The 22,177-nt window shown below is 47.2% G+C and overlaps 1 protein-coding gene across 5 annotated transcripts in view; it reads right to left on the minus strand.

The window, feature by feature from the left end:
• Igf2bp3 (insulin-like growth factor 2 mRNA binding protein 3) overlaps positions 1 to 21,375 on the minus strand; it is a 134,557-nt gene extending 113,182 nt beyond the window's left edge. Inside the window, exons 1-2 of one of the 5 annotated variants that reach the window (XM_017592993.3) lie at positions 20,767 to 21,292; positions 19,745 to 19,805 (exon numbers count right to left, since the gene is read on the minus strand). In XM_017592993.3, coding sequence (XP_017448482.1) covers positions 19,745 to 19,805; positions 20,767 to 20,941 — 236 coding nt within the window. In that variant the 5' untranslated portion in view covers positions 20,942 to 21,292. Of the gene's footprint in view, positions 1 to 19,744; positions 19,806 to 20,045; positions 20,345 to 20,455; positions 20,528 to 20,766 lie in introns of those variants that run through there. The other 4 variants (XM_063286031.1, XM_063286030.1, NM_001372112.1 and 1 more) reach the window with 4 other exon arrangements.
• Between the last annotated feature and the right edge of the window lie 802 nt (positions 21,376 to 22,177).

The following is a 22,177-nucleotide window of genomic DNA, read 5'->3' on the forward strand; positions in this document are numbered from 1 at the left end:
AAGAAGTTAAAAACATTCACCCAAAATGAAGCCTAAACAAAGACCCCCGCACCTGCCAGTGAACCGCAGACCACAATCATGTCCCTGGCACGAAATCCCTGCCTTTGCCATACTCAAAATCTCACCCAAAAACCTACACTTCAGGGCTAAATAGGTGGCTTATTGGTTAGGAGCACTGACTGCTCTTCAGAGTACAGCAGTGTATGCATATAAATAAAGTTAATAAATCTTAAAAAAAGTAAACTGGCACTTCAGCCAGGTGCTCTGCAGGTAAAGGTGGAAGATGAGGGTGGGGGAAGGGAGGGGAACCACTGGAGGTTGCATGGGCCACATCATGAATTACAGACCAACCTGAGCTACAGAGTGAGACGACCGCCCCCTTGTTTTAAAGAGTTTATTTACTTAATGTATGTGAGCTTAATGTATGTGAGTACACTGTAGCTGTCTTCAGACACACCAGAAGAGGGCATCGAATCCCATTACAGATGTTGTGAACCACCACGTGGTTGGTGGGACTTGAACTCAGGACCTCTAGAAGAGCAGCCAGTGCTCTTAACCACCGAGCCATCTCTCCAGCCCCAAATAAGTGATCTTTAAACACAATCTCTACCTCAGCAAATCGTGGCAGTAGTGAAGTAAAAGCCATGGGCTCACACCAAACACACACACACACACACACATACACACACACACACATACACACACACACACACACATACACACACACACATACACACACACACACACACACACACACACAGGTTAGGCTCAGAAACAGAACCACAGTCACCACTGGCAGTGCAGCCATCAAATGGTATCTTGAAACAGGAACTGTCAATTCACGCTAAAGTCAGTGCAAATATTATAAGAAGCAGGCCCTTTATATCCGAGGCTGCACTTTATCTTGTGAATAAAGCAGCACCAGCTGGCCTTTTGATTATTTATTGTTGTCTGTCTTAGTTACTGCTCTATTGCTGTGAAGAGACACCACGACAAGACAACTAACAGAAGAAAGCACTTAATTGGAAGTTTGTTTTCAGTTTCAGAGGGCCAGTCCATTACTATCATAGCGAAGAGCATGGCAGCCCGTAGGCAAGGCTGGGCCAGAGGCTGAGACCTTATACCTGATCCATAGGAGGAGACGAGAGAGAGAGAGAGAGAAAGAGAGAGAGAGAGAGAGAGAGCGCGAGAGCGCTGAGCTTTTGTAAGTTCAAAGCCCACCCAGTAATACACCTCCTCCAACAGGGCCTCACCTCTAATCCTTCTCAACTAGTTCCACTCCCTGGCGACTAAACATTCAACATATGAGCCTGGAGAAGCCATTCCCATTCAAACCACTACAGTGGGATGTTTTGAGCTTTTCTTTGTTGTTGTTGTTTGGTTTTGCTTACATATGTACACCACGCGTGAGTTTGGTGCCCAAGGCAGTGAGAAGGCGGCTTGAGACCCCCCTAGAACTGGTGTTACAGACAGTTGTGTGCTGCCGTACGGGTGAGAGAAATCCAAACCTGGGTCTTCTGCAACAGCAGTAAGTTCTCTGAGCCACTGAGCCACGGCTCCAGCCCTCACACTTGTTTTTAGGTTCCTTTTAATTAATCTAAATATTTTTATGAATTTAGTTTTTTCCCTCTTTAGTTTAGTGTTTTACATTTCTGTCCTTCACATCTGTTTTTTGTATGAAATCCCCTACCAGGCAGTTGTATAAAAATTCTTGCCATCTGCTGCTATGGTGTAAACACACACTCACAAAGAACACCTGATCCAAGCATTGTCAAAGCACACATTAGCGTGCACTGTTATTCCCACGGTGCAGGCTGTGCACCCGAGGGCGAGCGGGAGTCAAGACTATTATTATGACATCGCTCGGGTGGATGTCACTCCGCCCCGCTCACTGTGCTGGCATCTGTGTGGCTGGTGCTGCTGGCCAGGCCAGTAGCATGAAGCAAAGCAGCGAGTCTCACTGCCCAGTCCCTGAGGGCCTCACGGGCACCTGCAGTAAAACATTACACATATTTTGTTCTCATAATGTCCTAACATCAAAGCTGTGAAAATAAGTTCTTGAGGACACACCATTTAGACCGCTATGAACTAAAAACCAAAGGTGCACAGAAAGCACATCAGCACGAAGCACTATGTGCACCTGAGGACGCTTCAGGAACACAGTGGCTGTTTATACTTCAGTGGGTGGCAGACAGACTCTAAACCAGAATCGGGTGACACATCACTTATAAGATGGTTTTTCCTCCAATATTTCTTTCCAAATGACTGAATTTCAGCTTTAAGTAAAACTAGAATTTTGAATAACTTTTACCCATTACCATGACCTCAAATAGCTCCTCAATATTCACAGATTAAAATCCTCTCAAAACACAAGGAGAACCAATGGGCCTGATGTCACAGGGCCCAAAATGCACCAACATTGCAGATTTCAGTTAGCAGCCTTCAGGATCCCCTAAGCAATTCTTGACAAGCTGAGGTAAAGGGGCTGGAGAGATGGCTCAGCGGTTAAGAGAACGCACTGCTCTTGATGAAGGCCTGGTTTTGGTTCCCAAGCACCTACATGGTGGTTCATAAGCATCTATCTGTACTCCAGTGTTAAGGGATGTGACATCTCTGCTGAACTCAGTGGGTATGCATGCCGTATACACAAACATGCAGACAAAACACTCATGCACCTAAAGTATTTTTAATTAAAAAAATTAAAATGTGATGAGTGTGGGGGTTTGAATATACGTGGCCCAGGGAGTGGCACTATTAGGAGATGTGGCCTTGTTGGACGAAGTGTGTCACTTGGGGGTCGGGGGTGGGAGGGAAGTTGAGACCCTCCTCCTGGCTGCCTAAAGACACTCTTCCTGGCTACCTTTGGATCAGGATCTAGAACTCTCAACTCCTTCTCCAGCACCATTTCTGCCTGGATGCTGCCATGTTCCTGCCTTGACGGTAATGGACTGAACCTCTAAACCTGTAAACCAGCCCCAATTAAATGTTATCCTTTATAAGGGTTGTCTTGGTGTCTGTTCACAGCAATGGGAACCCTAATGAAGACATTGAGCATGGTGGTTTGAATGCGAATGTCTCTCCCATAGGCTTATATGTTTAAATGCTTGGTCCCCAATCAGTGGAACTGTTTGGGAAGGATTAGAGGTGAGGCCTACTCCAAACACAGTGTTCGCTCTCCACCGGCCTGGGGTTCAGGATGTAAAGCTCTCAGCTACTTCTCTAGCACCATGTCTGCCTGTGTGCCACCATATTCTCTGCCATGATACGGACTGACCCTCCAAAACTGTAACCCTGCCAGTAAATGCTTTCCTCTATAAGATACCTTGGTTATAGTGTCTCTTCATAGCAACAAAATAGTAACTAAGACAGAAGTCAGTGCTAGGTGGTGGCAGTAGTGGACACCTTTAATCCCAGCACTCAGGAAGCAGAGGCAGGGGGATGGATCTCTGCACATTCAAGGCCAGTCTGGTGGTCTACAGGGGAAGCTCCAGGACAGCCAAGGGCTACTCAGAGAAACCTTGTCTTAAGGGGAAAAAAGACAGAGGTTGGTACCATGGACTCGGGCACTTCTGTAACAGGGCTGACTTTGCTGCCTGTTGGCAGAATATTAAAGACTTTGGGACTTTGGACTAGAAAAGTAGATAAACACTGTAAGCAGGGCTTAATGGTCCGTCCTGGTAGGAGCTTGGAAGACAGTCGCGCTGAGATCAAGGTGGGACACGCTCAGGAGGTTTCGGAAGGGAGAATTTTAGCAGCTGTCCACTCTTGGCAAAGGATGTGGCTGCTTTCTGCCCTTGTCCAAACATCTCTAAAATTCTGAATTCTCAAGCTGTTTTAACTATTGAGATCACAGTTCACAAGCTTAGGTTTTGGAGTTTTCAGATTAAGAAAACTGAAAAAGTTCACATAAATATTCCCAAATCCAAAAAATAAAAATAGAAATCTGATATGTCTCTGGTCCCAAGTATTTTAGGTAACATATAATAACCTGTACTGCCAGAGTGAGCACCCGCCAGCCGCCCATCTGCCAGCGTGCACACTCTCTGGCTGCATGAGCATCCTTTCCCCACACTCCTGCCACCCCCAGGTTCTTACTCACTCACTCTTCTCCAAGCAGTGAAGACAGAAAATGCCGCTCTAACTGGCGCTCCCTAACCATTACGATTGGGTATCTGTTCTACAGGCAGCTTCCAGATATGTCCCTCTGAAACCCACTCTTATCTTGCCTTGCTCCTGGGAACTGGAGTGCTGCCAGAATGTTGCGCAGGGAAAGCAGAACGCAGTCTAGGATAGGGGTCCCGGTCTGTAGTCTTCCGGGAGAGAAACATAGACTGACGTTGTGGTTCTCAAACTCCTGTTTACCCAGCCACTGCTGGGAACCTCAAGGAGTTGAGAATAGTGGTTCCCATCCTCCTGTGCACCAGGACCTCGAGGAGTTGGGAACAGGAGTCCACAGCCGTGCTGTGCTGAGCATGAGGCAAAATCCAGTTTAACTTTGAGTGAATGCCAAAGTACAGAAAGGCTGGAAGAGAGGCCTTCCTAGGGAGATCTAGGTGTGGCTCCCTACAACAAAGGCCTCCCCGTACAGCCACCCTTGATGAAGAAGACAGTCCTTGCTTGTCCAAACCATTTGAATCATACAAGTGAGAATGCGTGTCTTACTCAGGGTGAACCAGAGATTAAATACCTTTTTCAGGAAGAAATGCCCAGGAAGGGAAACTCATTGGCTAAACACTTGGGACCTATCTAGATACCCCATTAGCATAGGGCACTCTAGGTTTTTATGCTATATGATCCGGTTGTCACGGTCCTCTTAGTGGGGTGTCACGTCATATTCCAAGACAGGTGTCTGACCAGGAACTGATTCTAACGCCTACCATTCTCAATTATGAGATTTACCGGCAGATTTTTTGAATCAGCCTTGCTAGTTCCTCTGTCTGGTGGCCCAGTTCTACTTGCCCCACAGATGGGATTCTGAAGAACTGACAGACTCCTCCCTCCTTCTCTTTTGCCATGTGGTAAATTCACAAACACCACTGTGCCAACTCCATGTAGATGTCAGTGAACCCAAGAAGCTCTCCACCGACATCTAACTGCTACCGACCCTGTGCATCAATGTCACCACCCTCTTCTCAGATACCAAAACCAATAACAACTAGGCAGAAAGTTCCATCACTCTGCTGAGCACCACAGAGCTAGCAGGGACTCATACAAACAGTGGTTTGTATGGCTCCAAAACCAGCACGCCCCTGGCTCTCCTCCCTGTGTTAGCTGTGGTCCCTAACTTCACTGTTAGTAATATGTGCAGATAAAAGGACCAGTCATGTTTTTCTTTAAAAGCTCATTACCTCATTTTGAGTTTCTTCAATAAAAATCAAATAATACCAGGAGCTTTAATCATCACCGTTGACAATTGTCTTACCATAACCAACGTTAATAACATGAGTGCAGTCATCCTTATTACAGGCTTGGTAGCACTAATCATACCTTACCCCGATTACCTCACCAGAGGTTACCCTAGAAGGCTAGGAAAGCCATGGAATGTTATGGGGCACAGCCACTCCCACAGAGAGAAAAAGAGGCAAAAGCAACTCAACAGACTGTCAGGGGAGCAGACCCCAAACCTGACCCAGACACCACATTTTCCATAATAATCCCAAATCACCATGAACCAAACAGCATGTCCTGGTTAGAGTTTCTGTTGCTGTGAAGAAACACTGTGACCAAAAGCAAGCTGAGGGGGAAAGGGTTTATTGGGCTTACACTTCCACATGGTAGTCTATCGTTGAAGGAAGCCGAGACAAGAACTTAAACAGGGCAGGAGCCTTGAGGCAGAAGCTGATGCAGAGGCCATGGAGGGGCACTGCTTACTGGCTTGCTCAGCCTGCTTTCTTATAGAACCGAGGACCACCAGCCTAGGGATGGCACCGCACTCAACCACCTGGGCCCTCCTCCATCAACTCTTAATTAAGAAAATGCCCTATAGTCAGATCTTATGAGGGCATTTTCTCAATTGAAGTTCTCTCTTTTCAAATATCTCTAGTTGGTGTGTCAAGTTCACATAAAACTGGCCAGCACACAGCATCAACTAAACTGAGAGCTCCTGAAATTACCCATGTAATGAGGTCCCTCCCAGAGGCCCACCACAGCTCTGGCCACCAAGCCAAGCCTGAATCAAAATCATCCTGCCTCACGTCTGAGCCCCTTTAATCCTGAACAGATTGTAGTCTATTTACTTCTAACACAGACAGACAGACAGACAGACAGACAGACACACAGACACACACACACACACACACACACACACACACACACACACACTCTTAAATGCCTTAGCCCTTGCTGTCCCTTTCCTCATACCTGGATGGGCCAGCATCTGCTGTTCTCCACACCCCTCTCTATTATCTATTCCTGGGTCTCTGCATTCTATAGCCTGGCCGAGCCCCTCTGCCGGGTCCTAGGGTACCTGACACATTATAACTTCTTGCAGAAATGTCAGTCTACTTGCAAGATCACTGTTACAGAAAACCACTAAAGCCACTAAATAAAAACTAGGGCTGGAGAGATTGCTCAGTGGTAGGGACACCTGCTGCTCTTCCAGGGAACCTAAGTTGCCAGCACCAGTCAGGCAGTTCACAGCTGTGTCTAGCTGCAGGTCCAGGGGATCTGATGCCTCCAGCCTCCACAGGCACCTAAACTCATTCACACATACCCATACACACGCACAGAAACACACATGCACACAGACACACACACACAGAGACACACAGGCACACAGACACAACACACGCACACACACACCTATGCATAACTGCAAAAGAAAATAAATCTTGAGCTAGGCAGTGGTGGCACACACCTTTAACCCCAGAGGCAGGTACATCTCAGTTTGAGGCCACCCTGATCTACAGAGTGAGTTCCAGGACAGCCAAAGCTACACAGAAAAACAGTCTCAAAAAAACAAAAACAACAAAAAAATCTTGAAAGATATTATAAATAGACATTACCCAGTAATTTAGTTGAACAAAATGAACGTGGCTATACTTCTGTTCTGGACAGGGGTGCACTCTTTTTAACCCATGAAACTACCAGAGAAACAACTGTGAGCATGGTTGTTCCATTTGCACATGGCCTTAACAATTCTTTTCTCACCTCGAAAAATGCAGACATAGGCTGGAGGGATGGCTCAGAAGTTAAGAGCACTGGCTGCTCTTCCAGAGGTCCTGAGTTTAATTCCCTATAACTACATGGTAGCTCACAACCATGTGTAATGGGATCTGATGCCCTCTTCTGGTGTGTCTGAAGACAGCAACAGTGTAGTCACATACATAAAATAAATCTTAAAAAAAAAAAAAAAAAATAGGCACCATAGAGATGGCTCAGTGGCTAAGAGTCCTTGCTGCTCTCCCAGAGGACTCAGGTTCAATTCCCAGAACCCACCTGATGTTCATAACCATCTGTAACTCCAGTCCCAAGAATCTGATGCCCTCTCTGGCCCTCTTGGGTACCAGGTATGCACATGATCTAGAGACATACACCCAGGCAAACACATATTTATAGAAAATAATTATTATAAATAAAAATTATATTTTAAGAACTGCAGCTGAACACAGTGGTACAACCCTATGCAGCTCCAGCTACCCAGGAGGCTGAGCTCCGAATCTGGAGCCTGATGACTTGAGGCCAGTGGCAACACAGCAAGGCCTCCATCTCCAAAGTAAACTAAGTTAATTAAATTAAATCCAGTGCTTGGGAGTCTCTGGGGAAGCTCAATCACTTCCTAGTTTGGGGTGTTTTGTTTTGTTCAGTGGTGATGGTGGTTTGGTTTGGTTTGGTTTGGTTTGGTTTGGTTTAGTTTTGAGACAGGATTTCTGAGCAGCCCAGGCTGTTCTAGACTCACTTTATAGACCAAGCTGGCCTCGAAATCACAGAAATTTGCCTGCCTCCTGAATACCGGGCTCAACATCTATTTTTATGTATTTTTATTTTGTTGGTTTTTCACTTCTCAGATATCTGCCAGCTGCAAGCTGGACACATCTTCGTTTTTGTTGTTCCAAGGAATCTTCTGGTTTTACTTTAACTTAACATTGAAAGTTCATTTTAAAATTACGCAAATATAATTAAAAATAGAACCAAGCAAACTAAATATCCAGCAAAAAAGATGCATTTAGAAGCCCAAGGTCAGGTAAGTTGAGTGGCTGATGAGTCAGTCACTTCACCAAGGGGGCCACACAGGCAAGTCAGCAGAGTAGAAACAGCACCATCTCCCCCCCGGGAGATGACTTAACACCGCTCCTACCACAGAGAGCTGGTGACTTCTTCTGAAGCAAGATAAAAACTTCAGAGTGCTAGTTATAAAAAACACAAACCCAGACACAAGAGGGATAACTTACCAGGCTTAATTTTATAGGACTTTTCACACGCACACACACACACACACACACACACACACACACACAGGGAGGGGAAGGAGGAAGGAGGGGTTAGAGAGAAAAGGAGAGGGAAGGGGAGAGAGAAAAGGAGAGGGATGGGGAGAGGGAGAGGGAGAACAAGAACAAGAATGGGATGGGATGCAGACTTACCAGAGTGAACACAGGAAAGCATTTCTATGCTGACGTAGTCTTGAAGGACAGGTTTGGTTTTGATTTGTATTGGTGTGTTTTGTTTGAGACAGGATCTCATTTATGTGACCTAGGAACCTCACAGTCTCTCTTGCACCTGCCTCCAGGGTGTGGGAATTACAGGGTGCACCATCACATCACAGCAGTTCCTACCTACCCTGCATACCATCACCAGAGGCTTTATTGATTGTCAACCTATGACAATCCTGTCAATAACAGAAATGTTATAGCTCCCCCCAGCCCCCGCACACACTGCACTTACAAATCTGTTTTTTGTTGTTTTTGTTTTGGGTTTTCTTTTGCTTTATTTGAGATGGGCCTCACTTGCTGGCCTGAAATTTGTTTTATAGACTAAGCTGGCCTCAAACTCACAGAAATTTGCCTCCAGCTCCCAAGTGCTGGGTTTCAGGCCTACACCACTATACCCAGCTAAATGTATATTTTTGATATAACAATACTTGTTCTAAGAATTTGTGTTATGGGTTGGGGATTTAGCTCAGTGGTAGAGCGCTTGCCTAGGAAGCGCAAGGCCCTGGGTTCGGTCCCCAGCTCCGAAAAAAAGAACCAAAAAAAAAAAAAAAAAAAGAATTTGTGTTATAAAATTTTAGTCCCCTAGGATCTTACAGGGGCCATGGAAGAAACTGTCTCAGACCTGAACCTCCTCATCTTTAAACTGGAGCAGGCCTGGGCTGGAGTTAGCTTGAGTTCAGATCACGTGCTGCCCTTCCTGAAGACCAGGCTCAGTTCCCAGCACCCACAACTGGCTGCAATTCTAGCCTCAGGAGTCCAGTGCCCCTTTCTGACCTCCAGCACACACATGTAAGCAAGCAAAACATTTACACACATTAAAAAAAAAAAAAAAAACTTCATGAAAGGGAAAAAGAAAAGGAAGGAAGGAAGGAAACATTGTCATGTCATGTCTTCTATTACTGGGAATTATGATTTGAACCCAAAGCAAAGACCTCATATCCAATACCCTTTAGGGCATAGGCTCTTCAGTACTCCAAGAACACAAACAGGACCCTACCAAGCAACTCGGGACAAAAAGGAGCCATTTTATAACCTAAGAATGGATTCCCAGAGTAACAGTCACTCTAGGGAAAAGCCAGGCCATCCCTCTCTACAGCCTCTACCCTCCTGTCACGTCTCTCAGCTGCCAGCACCCCAACCCCACTGAGAACAAAACTCATTCATAGTAAGATGAAGCCACTAAAAACACAGCAAAGACGAATGTCTCGGCTTTGGTGGTGGCAGTGGTTTTAGAAGGAAGAGTTTCTCTGTGTAGTCCAGGCTGTCCTGGAACTCAGGGATCCACCTTCCTCTGCTAAAATTAAAGGCATGGACCACTATACCAGGCTTTGATTTCTTTCTTCACACTGATGTGCGAGCTGGGTGTGGCATCACAGTGGCAGGGGATAGGTGGGGGATGTAGGAGTGCCAAGCATTCAAGGCCAGCTTTGGCTCCTGAAACCCTGTCTCCAAAAACAAAACAAGGACCCCTGAATGTTTTCACTCTGTTATAAACTGTGACTCTCAGCTATCTTGCCTGTCTTTATTAAAGCAAAACAGTGATAAGCCAATCCTTCAAAGACTTCCAGGCCTCAGATATGGCAAGAGACAAGTCTCTGCCTTGACGTATCCTAACAAACATGATGGGGCTGCCGTGTAATCCACTCGAGGATTTGCACAACTTAATGAGGAGAGGGTCGTCAGTTGGGCTGGGCAATGTGAGGGGGCCACGTGGACTCCTCGATGTAGTGCTGAGGGCCATTCTCCTCTCCCAAGGCTCTGTGAAGAATCCTCCAGTAAAGCAACTAATACCACAGAAGAATTTTTGTCTGTTTAATTTTCCTTCCTTGAAAACAGTAGGTGTCTGATATATTAAAAAAGCAACATTTTTTTTTTAAAAAAAGGTGTATTTATTTTATGTGAGTACACTGTCACTGTCTTCCAACACACCGAAAAAGGGCATCAGATCCCATTGCAGATGGCTGTGAGCCACCATGTGGTTGCTGGGAATTGAACTCAGGACCTCTGGAAGACCAGCCAGTGCTCTTAACTGCTAAGCCATCTCTCCAGTCCGAAAGAAGCACTTTTTAAAGAAAGATTTTAATCTTAATTGTATGTATGTGTTGTACTGTGTAAGTCATGTGTATATAGGTGCCTGAGGAGGCAGAAGTTATATCACCTGGAGTTGGAGTTACAGGTCGTTATGAGTGGGTGTTGAGACTTGAACTCTGGACCTTTGGAAGAGCAAAGCCTACTTTTAACCTGTTCTTAACTGCTGAGCCAGCTCTTCAGCCCCAAATAGCATCTTACTGATACTGATCAAGAACTTACAGAGATAAACACAAGTCATGACAGGAAGCCAAGTCCCTCAAGATCAGTTAAGCTAAGAAAGTACTTCATTCCTTCAGCTAAGGTGGCCATCAAAGGTAAAATTTACAACTGAGGAGCCTGCTCTCATCTAGAATGAGATTTTCAAAAATTAAGGAGGAATTTAGGCACTTTCAAAAGATCATATTTCTTGTAGCTCATGTTTTACGAGTAAAATAAAAGCTATACTTAACTTCTCCCAGCATCCAAAAACAACCAAATGATTAAAGTGCTTTAGAAGAGCTGGGTGTGATGAGGCAGCACGGCAGAGGACGGCCTTGTCTAGCATCAGAGGCCCTGGGTCCTGTGGAGGCTTGATGTCCAGTGTAGGGGATGCTAGGGTAGATAAGAGTGGGGGGGGGGAGCACCCTCGTAGAAGCAGGGGGAGGGTATAGGGGGTTTGTGAAGGGGAAACCAGGAAAAAGATAACATTTGAAATGTAAATAAATAACATAATCAATAAAAAAATACAAAAATAAAATAAAACTTAAGGGGTTGGGGATTTAGCTCAGTGGTAGAATGCTTAAGTGCAAGGTCCTGGGTTTGGTTCTCAGCTCTGGGGGAAAAAAAAAGACAAAACAACAAAATAAAACTTAAAAAAAAAAGAGCTAGGTATAGTGATAGATGCCTGTAACCCCAGCAGTAGGGGAGGCTGTGACTAGAGAATTCGAGTTCGAGGCCAGCCTGAGCTACAGAGTAAGACTCAACTAAACTAATTAAAACTAGCCTATGCTACGCATAATGACTTGACCACCAGTTTCAACCTCTGTTTGTCAGCGCATCATGTTCTGTAGGAGAGCTGAACTTCACCTCACTCTTTGGCTAAGACAGCTCTGGGGGATTTGCCAAACGTACGTTAGTAAAAGGCAGTGTGATTTGTCAAAGAAACTGAGCTCACAGCCACCAGAAATACTGAAAGGTACCAGGCATGGTCAGATGCCACACACAGGTTTTGTCTGCTGAACAAGAGGATTACTAACGTTAGGGGCTCTCCCTGCTGCTCTAACAGATTAGAAATAATAAGCTAATAACTGTTCCTAGAAATTAAGACCACAACCCAAGAGCTTAACACATGAAATCTGGAAGAAACGCCCTATGTCAGGTCACTGAGACATCATAACACCGTTCTCTCAGAGCAGCAGGGCCAGAAGACCGAGTTATTGCTTACTTTTCTTTAAGATTTTTTTTATTTATTTTGGTTAACTCGGTGTGGTGGTGATGTCTTTAATCCAGCACTCTGGAAGCAAAGGGAGGCAGATCGTTTAAATTCTCATTTTCCGTTTTATTTTACATGAATACGTGTGTCTGTGTATGCATCATGTAGGTGACTGGGGCCTACAGGTCAGAATAGGCTGTTCGAGTAGTGGTGGTTGTGAGCCACCAGGTGAGTCCTGGGTCCTCTGCGTTAGCAACCTCGTGAGTGTTGGGCCATCTCCTCTGCACCCATGCCTGAGAGCTAACCCTCCCTCCACCCACATATTCACTCACCTACTGCACAGAACTCCTGAGCAGGACCCAACCCAGGCGACTGCACCTCCATTTCCAGTGTTTTCCTCAAAACACTCCCTCTATCTGACCACTGTGAAGAAAAGGGGTTTTTTCCTATCAAGGCAATGAGCCCCAAAAGGTCTCCTACTCCCAGAAACTTCTCCCCATTCTACCTGCTGAGTAGCCAATCACATCAGACTTTGAGGTCAAACTCTCATCAGGGATGAGACACAGTCACCACCAACGTGACTATCTCTCTTGCTACTTGCTAGTCACATACAGACACCTCCCCACTCGTTTAGAGCCTGATTTACTCTTATTTTCTGTGTAGGAGTCTTTTTACCTGTCTATGTATGTGTTCCACATGGGCACCTGGTGCCTGGAGAGGTCAGGAGGAAGCATTCGCTTGGGCTGAATTACAGACAGTTGTGAGCTGCCACATAGATGGTGGGAACCAAATCCGAATCCTCTGGGAGAGGAGCCGTGGAGGAGCTGTGCTCTAAACCACGGGTCCATCTCTCCAGCCCCTCTGGTGAACCCTTTTTACAAAAAGAGCTTGCCTTGCCAAGTTACTTTCACTTTGTTGGTGAGTTTCCTTGTGTGGCGCCAAGCTAGTTCTCATCCCACACATGGTGGTTTCTCCTTTCACCTGGCCCAGAGCCTCAGGCTCAGTCCCTTGAGGATCTCGAACAATTTGATGGTTTCAAGCTCATATAGTCAGTCTCCTAATGTTCATCTCCACCTTCTTTCTTCCTTCAAGCTCCAGACTGAAGGATACAACATCTTCTCCATTTCTTTTCTATTTCTACTAGAAACTTGCCCAAAGTAAAGTTCCTACTTGCGCCCCAGCATCTGTCCCTCCAATAATGCTCCTGCTGGTGAATGGTGATTGACTCTGCTTTCTATTGATAAAAACAATTTTAAAATGTCTTCAGTACTGAAAAGTAAACCCTGGACTTTTATATGGTGGATAAGCACTCTACCACTAGGGTACACCTTTGGTCCAATGTTCACATGTTTTATGTTCCAAGCATTTGAAGCCAGTAGTAGCCCCTTTAGCAGAAATAACATCAAAAAATTTCCCAAGTATATGTTAAGACCGAAGATAATTCTGGGTTTCATGGCAATCCCAAAGCCAGTCTTGGGCTATGTGGGGAAAAAAAACTTGTCCAAAAAATAAAGGGGTGGGCTAGAATGCCGTGGTAGAGCTTCCTATGCTGACTGTAATCCCCAGCACCTGTGTATGTAAAGATGGCCCCTCCCACCAACTCCTCCCTTGCTGATCTTGCACACAACTTTACCATCTGCAGACAGACTATTTCCTTATCTTTCTTTTACCCAGTTTGGTCTGATGAATTTCCTTAATTAATGGAACGAGACAGAGATAACAATGTGCAATCTCTCGGGAGAGAGGTGGAGGGGAGGACCTTTTTGGCTACTGAATAATTAGATGCCACCAAGATCTTAGAAGGATAAGCACTTAGGGGCCAGTTATGGGGGAGACTCCTCTAGGACTCTTTATTCCAGCTTTAGTAAATCACCCAAAATGAAATCACGTGGGACAGAACCAACCACCTAACAGACTCACAGAAACATAGAAAGAGCCAGGCAGCTGGTGGCGCACGCCTTTAATCCCGCACTTGGGAGGCAGAGGCAGGCAGATTTCTGAGCTCAATGGCCAGCCTGGTTTACAACAACATGAGGTCCAGGACAGCCAGAGCTAATCAGAGAAACCTGCGTGTTGACAATAGAAAGATGGGGGCGGGAGGCGGGGCAAGGAGGGCGTAGAAAGAGCAAGTTAAGTGTAAGAGTGCACACCTATGAACACAGACCTCAGGAGGCTGAGGTGGAAGGCTCTCCAAGTCTGCCTGCATTAGAGTGAGATCCTATCTCAAAAGAAATGAACTAAAAAAGGCTGAGGCTGTAACTCCATTAGTGGGGTGCTTGCCTAGCATGCACAAAGCCCTGAGTTCAGCCCCCAGCACACAAGCGTGGTGGCTGATGTCGTAACCAGCACTCAGAAAGTAGAGGCTGCAGGAGTAGAGCTCAGGATCATCCTCTGCTACACAGCAAGCATGAGGCCCAGCCTGAGAAACAAGAAGCCCAGTCACCAGAGAAAACTTATTTAAACCAGTAAGTTTTGCTAAAGTTTGCTGGGCAGACAGATAAATGCAATACTATGATGACAGCAGACTCTTCTCCCTAGACAAGTATTAAGTGACAATAAAACCAGATATGTAAGCAACTTGGAGTCTGGTACATGGTAATACATACCAGTAATCATGGCCCCCAGGAGCCTGACGCAAGAGAATTAAGAATCTGCAGTGAGCCTGGGTGACACAGCAAGATCTACCCTTCAATGAAAAAGAAAAACACTACACTTGGCCATTTCACCTTATAGCTCTCCTACGGTTTTCAAAGTAAGTTCAAACTATTTTCTAATCAAGTTAAATGGTCTCAGGATAATTCTCTAAAACATGTAGGACTGGTATGAGTCCCTCGCTTCAGATAATAAAGCTCACATACATACCATGTTAATATTTGATACTATTTATTCACTAATGCTAAGCACTTACCAGACAGAACTTCCGGTCATGATAAATTACACCTTCAATTTTAATAGAGCACTGCAAAGTAGGCCTACCCCCAGCCTCAGAGCAAAACCCTGGCAGTACAAGTCAGTCTGTAAACATCGGACATATGGGGCAGAAATCCTAACTAAGAATGCCAATCCTTTGGTCACTGCTACCACAGTGCCACCTCCTGTCTTGTGACTCTGGAAGCTTGAATCAGAGGCAACAGTCGATAGAGGAAACAGAGCTAAGAATAGCACAGCCAAACCATCTTTCTCCTTCCTCCCAGTCCAAAGCAACTGTCAGAGTGAGCGAGGGGAAAATTCATACTTTTCGAGCATTAGTTACCACTGGAGCTGCTGCCTGGATGCTGCAAGAGAGCTTCTCACAAAAAGGAGGTGCTTCAACAGTCCCACTTTAATTCAAGATCCCAGACCTAAACCAACACAGTGCGCAGAGGCAGGCAGGGCTCACGAAGGAGGGGGTCGAGCCTAGCAGAGGTGACTTTCCACTCACGGACTGCCTGACTGTTGTACACTTTCAAGTCTGAAGCCTATCTGAGAACCCATTTGCTTCCAGAAAATGACCAAACCTAGGATCAAATGATGCCCTTTGGAGTTTGTTACAAAAGGTGTCTGGTCCTGAATTGAGCCTCTGCAGCCACACAGGTAAAAAGCAAGGGCCAAGATCAGAGGCCAGGTTCCCCATTCCCATGTGACATTTCAGTGACATCTTTCTCGGAGCAACTGTGAACAAAACATGGAAGAAGCTACTTAGCAACATCCGTTTGCTTCCTAAAAATTCTTTTAAGGCCAAAATAAGAAATCTCACAAATTCTAACTGTACTGAGCAAGTAGGAAATTTAAAAAGTAAATAAAGAAATAAATCAAAAAACCCTCCAGCCACAACCACTTAGTCACTCACGCTCTGCACTCAAAGGACAACTCTGCTTCAAATTCTTGTCCAGCCACAGTTCAAAAGTGAGACTCATCTGTCCCACACCACTAGGGAATACCTTGTGCTTAAATGTTCTGTACTGAAAACAGGGTTTGCCATCCTGACTCTGAAGTTGGCCCCATAGTCAGCAGTTACAATGTCCTGGGCATGAGCACAGTGCATTCTCCTAGTCTACATTTAACAGCCACTGAAGCAACCCACTGGTGTTTAAATAGCCATTTTACTTACAGTGAGATTAATTTAACTCAGTAACCCAGTAACTTCTACTCAACTGACACCGTAAGACCAAGATTACAGTATCAAAATAGGTTGTTCCCTTTATCTTATTAAGAATATGAAGCACTTGAGTGTTAGTACCACAAACTATTTTCAAGGACCTTTCTCCGTACGCATCAACTATAACATTTAAGATTTCTCTCCTTTACTCAAATATTCATAACCAAGGTTATGAGCTAAATAAATCACAAGTCTGATCAAATATGAGCAGGCTGTGAAAAACTGAAAAAGGAAACAAGAGACACAAATCTGAAAGTCATGGAAATTTAGCTAAAACCACCGTGTCTCAGTTCTGCAGCGTCAGCAACTTTGCCATTCCCTCTCTGGTGCCCAACAGCCCACAGCACAACAAAAACAGGGCAGCAGTGCCTTGCACATAAACCGACAGCAGAGTCCAGAAGCCCCACAGACACCACTGGCTCGCCCAAACGCACTGCTACAATCCTTCCTAGGCAAGACTTCTTCCTCACTCACCTTAAATCTGAGAGGGGGGAAAAAATCAGGCCTGCCTCAGGAAGCTATCAAGCCTTCCCATGCTGTGTCTTCTGAATTTGGAGCCGAGGGTGTGTAACACCATCTCACAGTCCAAAGCATGCTTTTCTGCAAACGGGTCCTCTGGCCCTGTGCACTCTGCTGTAATCTACAACAGAGGGGCATCTGAATGCAGAAAAGCCACATTCCTTCCACATTCCCTCGAGACTTCAGTAATGGGGAACTAAGCTTGGTTTGAACCAAACTCAACAATACCCTTTCCTGAAGGGCCCCGCCCAACTCAGCTAGCCTGCAAGCATCCAATCACCTCTGTGCCTGCTCCCGTTCATCCCTCTCAGAGTGCAGCCAGAAGTATTCCCCAGCACCCAGTTCCCGACATGCCTTGCAAACAGGTATAAAGGTCACTGGCCTACAAGTAGGCGTGCCTGCCTCAGATGCCAACACAGTGGTGGAAAATGACCGCAAGGCACAACCAACTCCATCCCAAAGTCCAGCAGGCCAGCCTGGCCATCTCTCCGTCCGCCTGTGCTGTGCAATCGCTATCAAAGTAATCTGCATGAGCGTCACCTCTTAGCCTTGCCAGAGGTGTGTGAGCGAGCATGTAGATGCCAGGTCACTTCTTGACCCTCTTCCAGAGCCTGTGAGATGACCGAAGAGTTCAGATAAGGAAAACTGCACAGTCCCAAGATTCAGTTAAACCTACACTGTAATGTAGATAAACAGTAAATTTCCCAGAGACATAAAAAAGTCTTCATGCAAAACATATCAGTAAAGGGCTGGAGAGATGGCTCACGGGTTAAGAGCACTGACTGCTCTTCCAGAGGTCCTGAGTTCAATTCCCAGCAACCACATGGTGGCTCATGACCATCTGTAATGGGGTCCGATACCCTCTTCTGGTGTGTCTGAAGACAGTTACAATGTACTCACATAAATGAAAATAAATCTTTAAAAAAAAAATTCAGTAAAGGATGTTGAGCATTCAACTGCTCCCAAATCAGAAAGAAAAGGTCAGTCAATTTACTTCCATCTACCTGTAAGGTTTACGTCACTGGGCTAAGCATTTGGGGGGGGGGGGAGGAAAAGCTCGTTATTAATAAACTGAAGAAGCTTCCAGTAAACATTTGCCCCCACTTGTTACTGTCTCCTAGCTTTCCAAAAGAGGAACCCTGCAATTCAAAAGTAACAAGTAACTGTTTTCAGGCTAAGCAGAGCTTTAGGAGTAAGACTAGCAGTTGTTACCAAAGTTCCTAAATTAATTCTCCACACATGGGGAGACATTAACTCCGAAAATAAAAGGCAGAGGATACAGCAAATAGAGGTCAACACATTAGCTGTAGCTGAAAAACTCATTTAAGGTTTTTAAATTTAAATGTAAAAAGACATTTAATGTTTTAAGTTCAGAACAGTTCCTTTGTTAATTATAATTATTTGCCCTGACCCAGGATTCTGAAGCTGAAGGCCTCTGGCACCAGTTTTTTCGTTTTGTTGTTTTGCTTACTTTTAATTCAACAGTTGCTTAAAAAGCCAAGAGCTGGGGATGTGGCTCAAGCAGAAGAGTGCTCACCTGCATAAATGAAGCCACAGAATGATGGGGGCGGGGAGTGGGGCACTGATTGACAAACACTAAGATACACTGGATAAACATAAAACCAACTAAGCTTGTGTACAATAAGTTTCGTTTTTCCAAAATGGCTGATTCACAGGTTAGGTCTCTAAACTTCCTAAGGGCAAATGATTTGTCCCTCAATTGTTTAAATTCCTATGAAACCAAGATCAATTTGATACTTTTTATCCACATCTACTTTAGAAGACTTAAAAAAAAAAAAAAAAAGACTACATTCTACTATATGAAATCAGGTTACACAAATATCTTCCCAATTATCTTAGGGGAAATTAAGCAAGGACTTAAAAAGAAATCTACAAGTATCCACACCAGTTTATTCCTAAAACCAGGAATGTGAAATGATTCATGTGGAAGAGAGCTTCATTCAAAACAGTCACATAGCATTCTTCTTGCCCTCTCTGTCTCTGCAGGGCAAATCCCTCTGTCCCCCAGAGCACACTCTCAGAAATACTTAACCAGACACACACAGCCCTGGTTTGAATTAACTTCAAGCTTATTGTTTGCTCCAGGTTAGGGGGGTGGGGGGGGTGAGATTGAAAAGCAAGCCAGAAACCCGCCCCACCTTACAAAACCCAGCAGGCTAACAGTCTTTCCAGTTAAGAGTTACAGAGTCCAGAGGGGGAAAAAGAGCCATTTCTCCAAAAAGCTTCAGTAGCTAAAATAGCCTGCAAATACTTTGTAAAGTGACAGCTACAAATGTTCTCAGAGAAATCTCACTGAAGTAGCAGATTCCCCCCAGCCCTCACCGTCTCTTGGTGATTATTTGTAAGGGGCAGGAGAAGCTGGAACAAAGGCACTGTTTGAAAAAAACAAAACAAAACAAAACAAAAACAAAAAAACTTCGGAGTGTTTGAAAGGCCCCAGGACCCTAGCATTCACTGTGTTCTAATGGCCGCTGGCTGGCCAGTGAACCAGAGCAAAGCCAACTGTGTTCTTCCTCTCTTAGAAGCGCCCACCACGGCTGACCAGCTTCTCCACATCTGTCCTGGCCCTGCATTCTAAATCCCGTAGGTTCTCAAAGACTATTCCCTTTTGAAACTCGGATTGTCAGTTGAAGGGGCTAAACCTGCTCTGCCAAGAACATATAGCTGCGAAAGCTTCCTTGACAGGCTTTTATAACAGGAACAATAACCCAGAAGCAAGGGCCGCAGACAAGCCCTCATTTACGTCCCAGAATGATCAACGCGCGCACACACACCTGCCATAAACTTAAACGCAAGCAGAAAAAGAGCAAGCTGAACCGAGGCCCCAGCGTGTGAGCCAAAGGGTCCTACTTTTCATTTGTGTTCAGTGCTTCCTCCCTAAAAAGGGGCCAAAAAAAAAAAGGTAAATCGGCTCACCTCTGCCGTTTGGGGACCGAGTGCTCAACTTCCATCGGTTTCCCATGTAGTTCCATTTTACCTGTGGACACACAAGAGGCAAGACGACTAGCTAGATTCAGCGGCTCTCCCCACCTTGAAATCTAGTCTCTAAGAGAAAACACAGCCAGCTTCGGTGACCTCAGCAGGGCCCCAAGATTCCCACCCGACTCAAGGACAAGGGAGGAGCAGGGCAAGGCGACGGTGCAGAGCTGACTCTTCGGGTGGGTGTGGCTTTTTAACTTGCAGAAAGCTGGGGAGGGAGAGCAATAGTCAGGCTCACCACTTGGCTTGCAATTTTTGTCTCCTGGCCCCCTCCGAGGGCCACCCAGCACCCCAAGATCTACAAGAGGTAGACCCCCAACAAACAGCCTGCCATGGGGGCGCGCGGCCTTCTTTCTGGTCCCGGTCCAGGTTGGCCTGGAGCACTGGGCGGTGGGATTAAAGAGCCAGGGTGCCTGGAGGGGATTGGGCGGCCAGGGTGCTGGTCCACACGCGCTGACCCATCAAGGCACCGGCCTCCAGTCCGGCGGGGACCGTGGAAACCGAAAGGCACGGACAGCTGTTCTCCCCTCGGGCATCCAGGCAAAGCGCACCCAGACACCCCGGCCGCGGCTGCGCGCACGGGCCGGGACTGCGGCGCCGCGCGTGGCAAGGCTGCCGTTCTGGCAACAGCCGGCCGCCGCCGCCCACCTGCCCCTTTCGCTCCAACGACCCCGCGAGGTGGACGCAGCGGGGTGGAGCCGGACTGCCTGGACGCGGCCTCCCTCCGGCGTGAGGCTCAGGCCACTTTCTGTTCCCCACGGCTGGGGGACAGCGGGCAGAGAGAGGGCCCGGCGGGCGTCCACGCTGGGCCCCAAGGCCCGCCTGGCCCGGCCTGCAGCACGCGCCGCACCCCGCGACTGACAGCGCGTCCCTCTCCCCACCCCCGCCCGCCCCGCAAGCGGAGTCCCGGATGGCAGCTGCGGAGGTGGGGACGCCCCGACCACGCGCGCGGGCCCCACCTGAAAGCGCCTCGATGGCCTTGAGGGCCCAGCCCTCGTCCGGGCAGTCCACGAACGCGTAGCCCGTCTTCACCAGGAAGGGGCCGGCCACCGGGATCTTAGCGTCCTTGAAGACACTTTCCAGGTCCGCGGGGCCGGCGTGGTCGCTGAGGTTCCCGATGTACAATTTGTTCATTGTGAAGAGGGGGTTGTTTTAAAACCCGAGGAAAAATGCTAAATTAAAAAGCACCCACGGCGGAGGATGGAGCCGGTGGATTTTGTTCTTCTCCCCTCGCCTTTCAAACCCACACACAGTGACCCAAGCACGGGAGCGGCGGGCGAAAACCAGATCCCAGGGTCCTTTTTCCTCTTCTGGGTATTAAAAAAAAGAGAGAGAAAGAAAAAAACCTAGCGACGAGCCCAGCGTCGAGTCTTCCTAACTCTGGGGAGGAGGCGGGATTAGCGAGAGAAAGGAGGAGGCGCGGGGGGGGGGAAACTACTTTTTGTCTCTTCCTCCCCAGCCCCTTTGGCAGCGGCCAGCGGGCTGTGAAAATATCACACTACGTGGGGCAGGCGCCGCCTCCCCGTAAAAAACCCCGAGGGGTGACTGGCAGCGGCGAGGGGAGCGGGGCGGGGGCAGCCGCTCCGAGTGTCCGGCTTTTTGAATGAGCCACGTGTTCAAACTACAAATCAACGTCTCACGTGAGGAATCCCAGCGCCTCAATTAGAGTGGGTTTCGGAGGAAAGAGAAAAAAAAAAGCGAGAGGGGGAGGGGAAGCGAGATTGGGCGAGGGACCCCGAGCCGGGGAGGGGGTGGAGAGCGCCCAGCCGCTGCAGCCGGCGCCAGGCGCGATTGGCACGGCTAGTTGCGAAAGGGTCCGAGCTTCGGGAGGGTCAGACGAACGATCCTTTTCTCTTAAGACCAGGAAGCGGTTAAGGGGTCCCGCCGGTTGCAGTTACGGTAGTTTTAACCATTCGATTTTTTTTTTTTGAAAAATGGGCCACTTAACAACGAAATCTGAATGACAATCTCGAACTCGCACGGTGGCTCTGAAGACCGGGGAAAGTAGAACCCGGGGGCAGAGTGCCGCTCCCCTCGCGGGCCCCGGGAACCGAGCGAGCGAGCGAGCGAGCGAACGGGGCGGCCCGGGCCGGCGTGGGGGAGGGGAGCCGGCGTCCTGGGCGGGTGTCTACGCGACACCTCCTCCGCCTGCGCTCCGGGTGGCTCTCCGCCTCGCCGTTCATTGGCTGCTCGGCTGCGAGAAGACTCTGGATAAATGAGGCCGGGGGCGGGCTGGCCGCGTGGGGGAGGGGCGCGGGGCGGAGGCTGTGGGGCTGGGGGTGGCCGAGTGGGAAAAGTCGGTACTTAAAGGGAAACCCTCGCTTCCTGTGGTTTTTTTTTTTTCGAAGGGGGAGGGGGGGGCGGGATGGG

This window comes from Rattus norvegicus, chromosome 4 (assembly GCF_036323735.1).
Source record: "Rattus norvegicus strain BN/NHsdMcwi chromosome 4, GRCr8, whole genome shotgun sequence".
Lineage (NCBI taxonomy): Eukaryota > Metazoa > Chordata > Mammalia > Rodentia > Muridae > Rattus > Rattus norvegicus.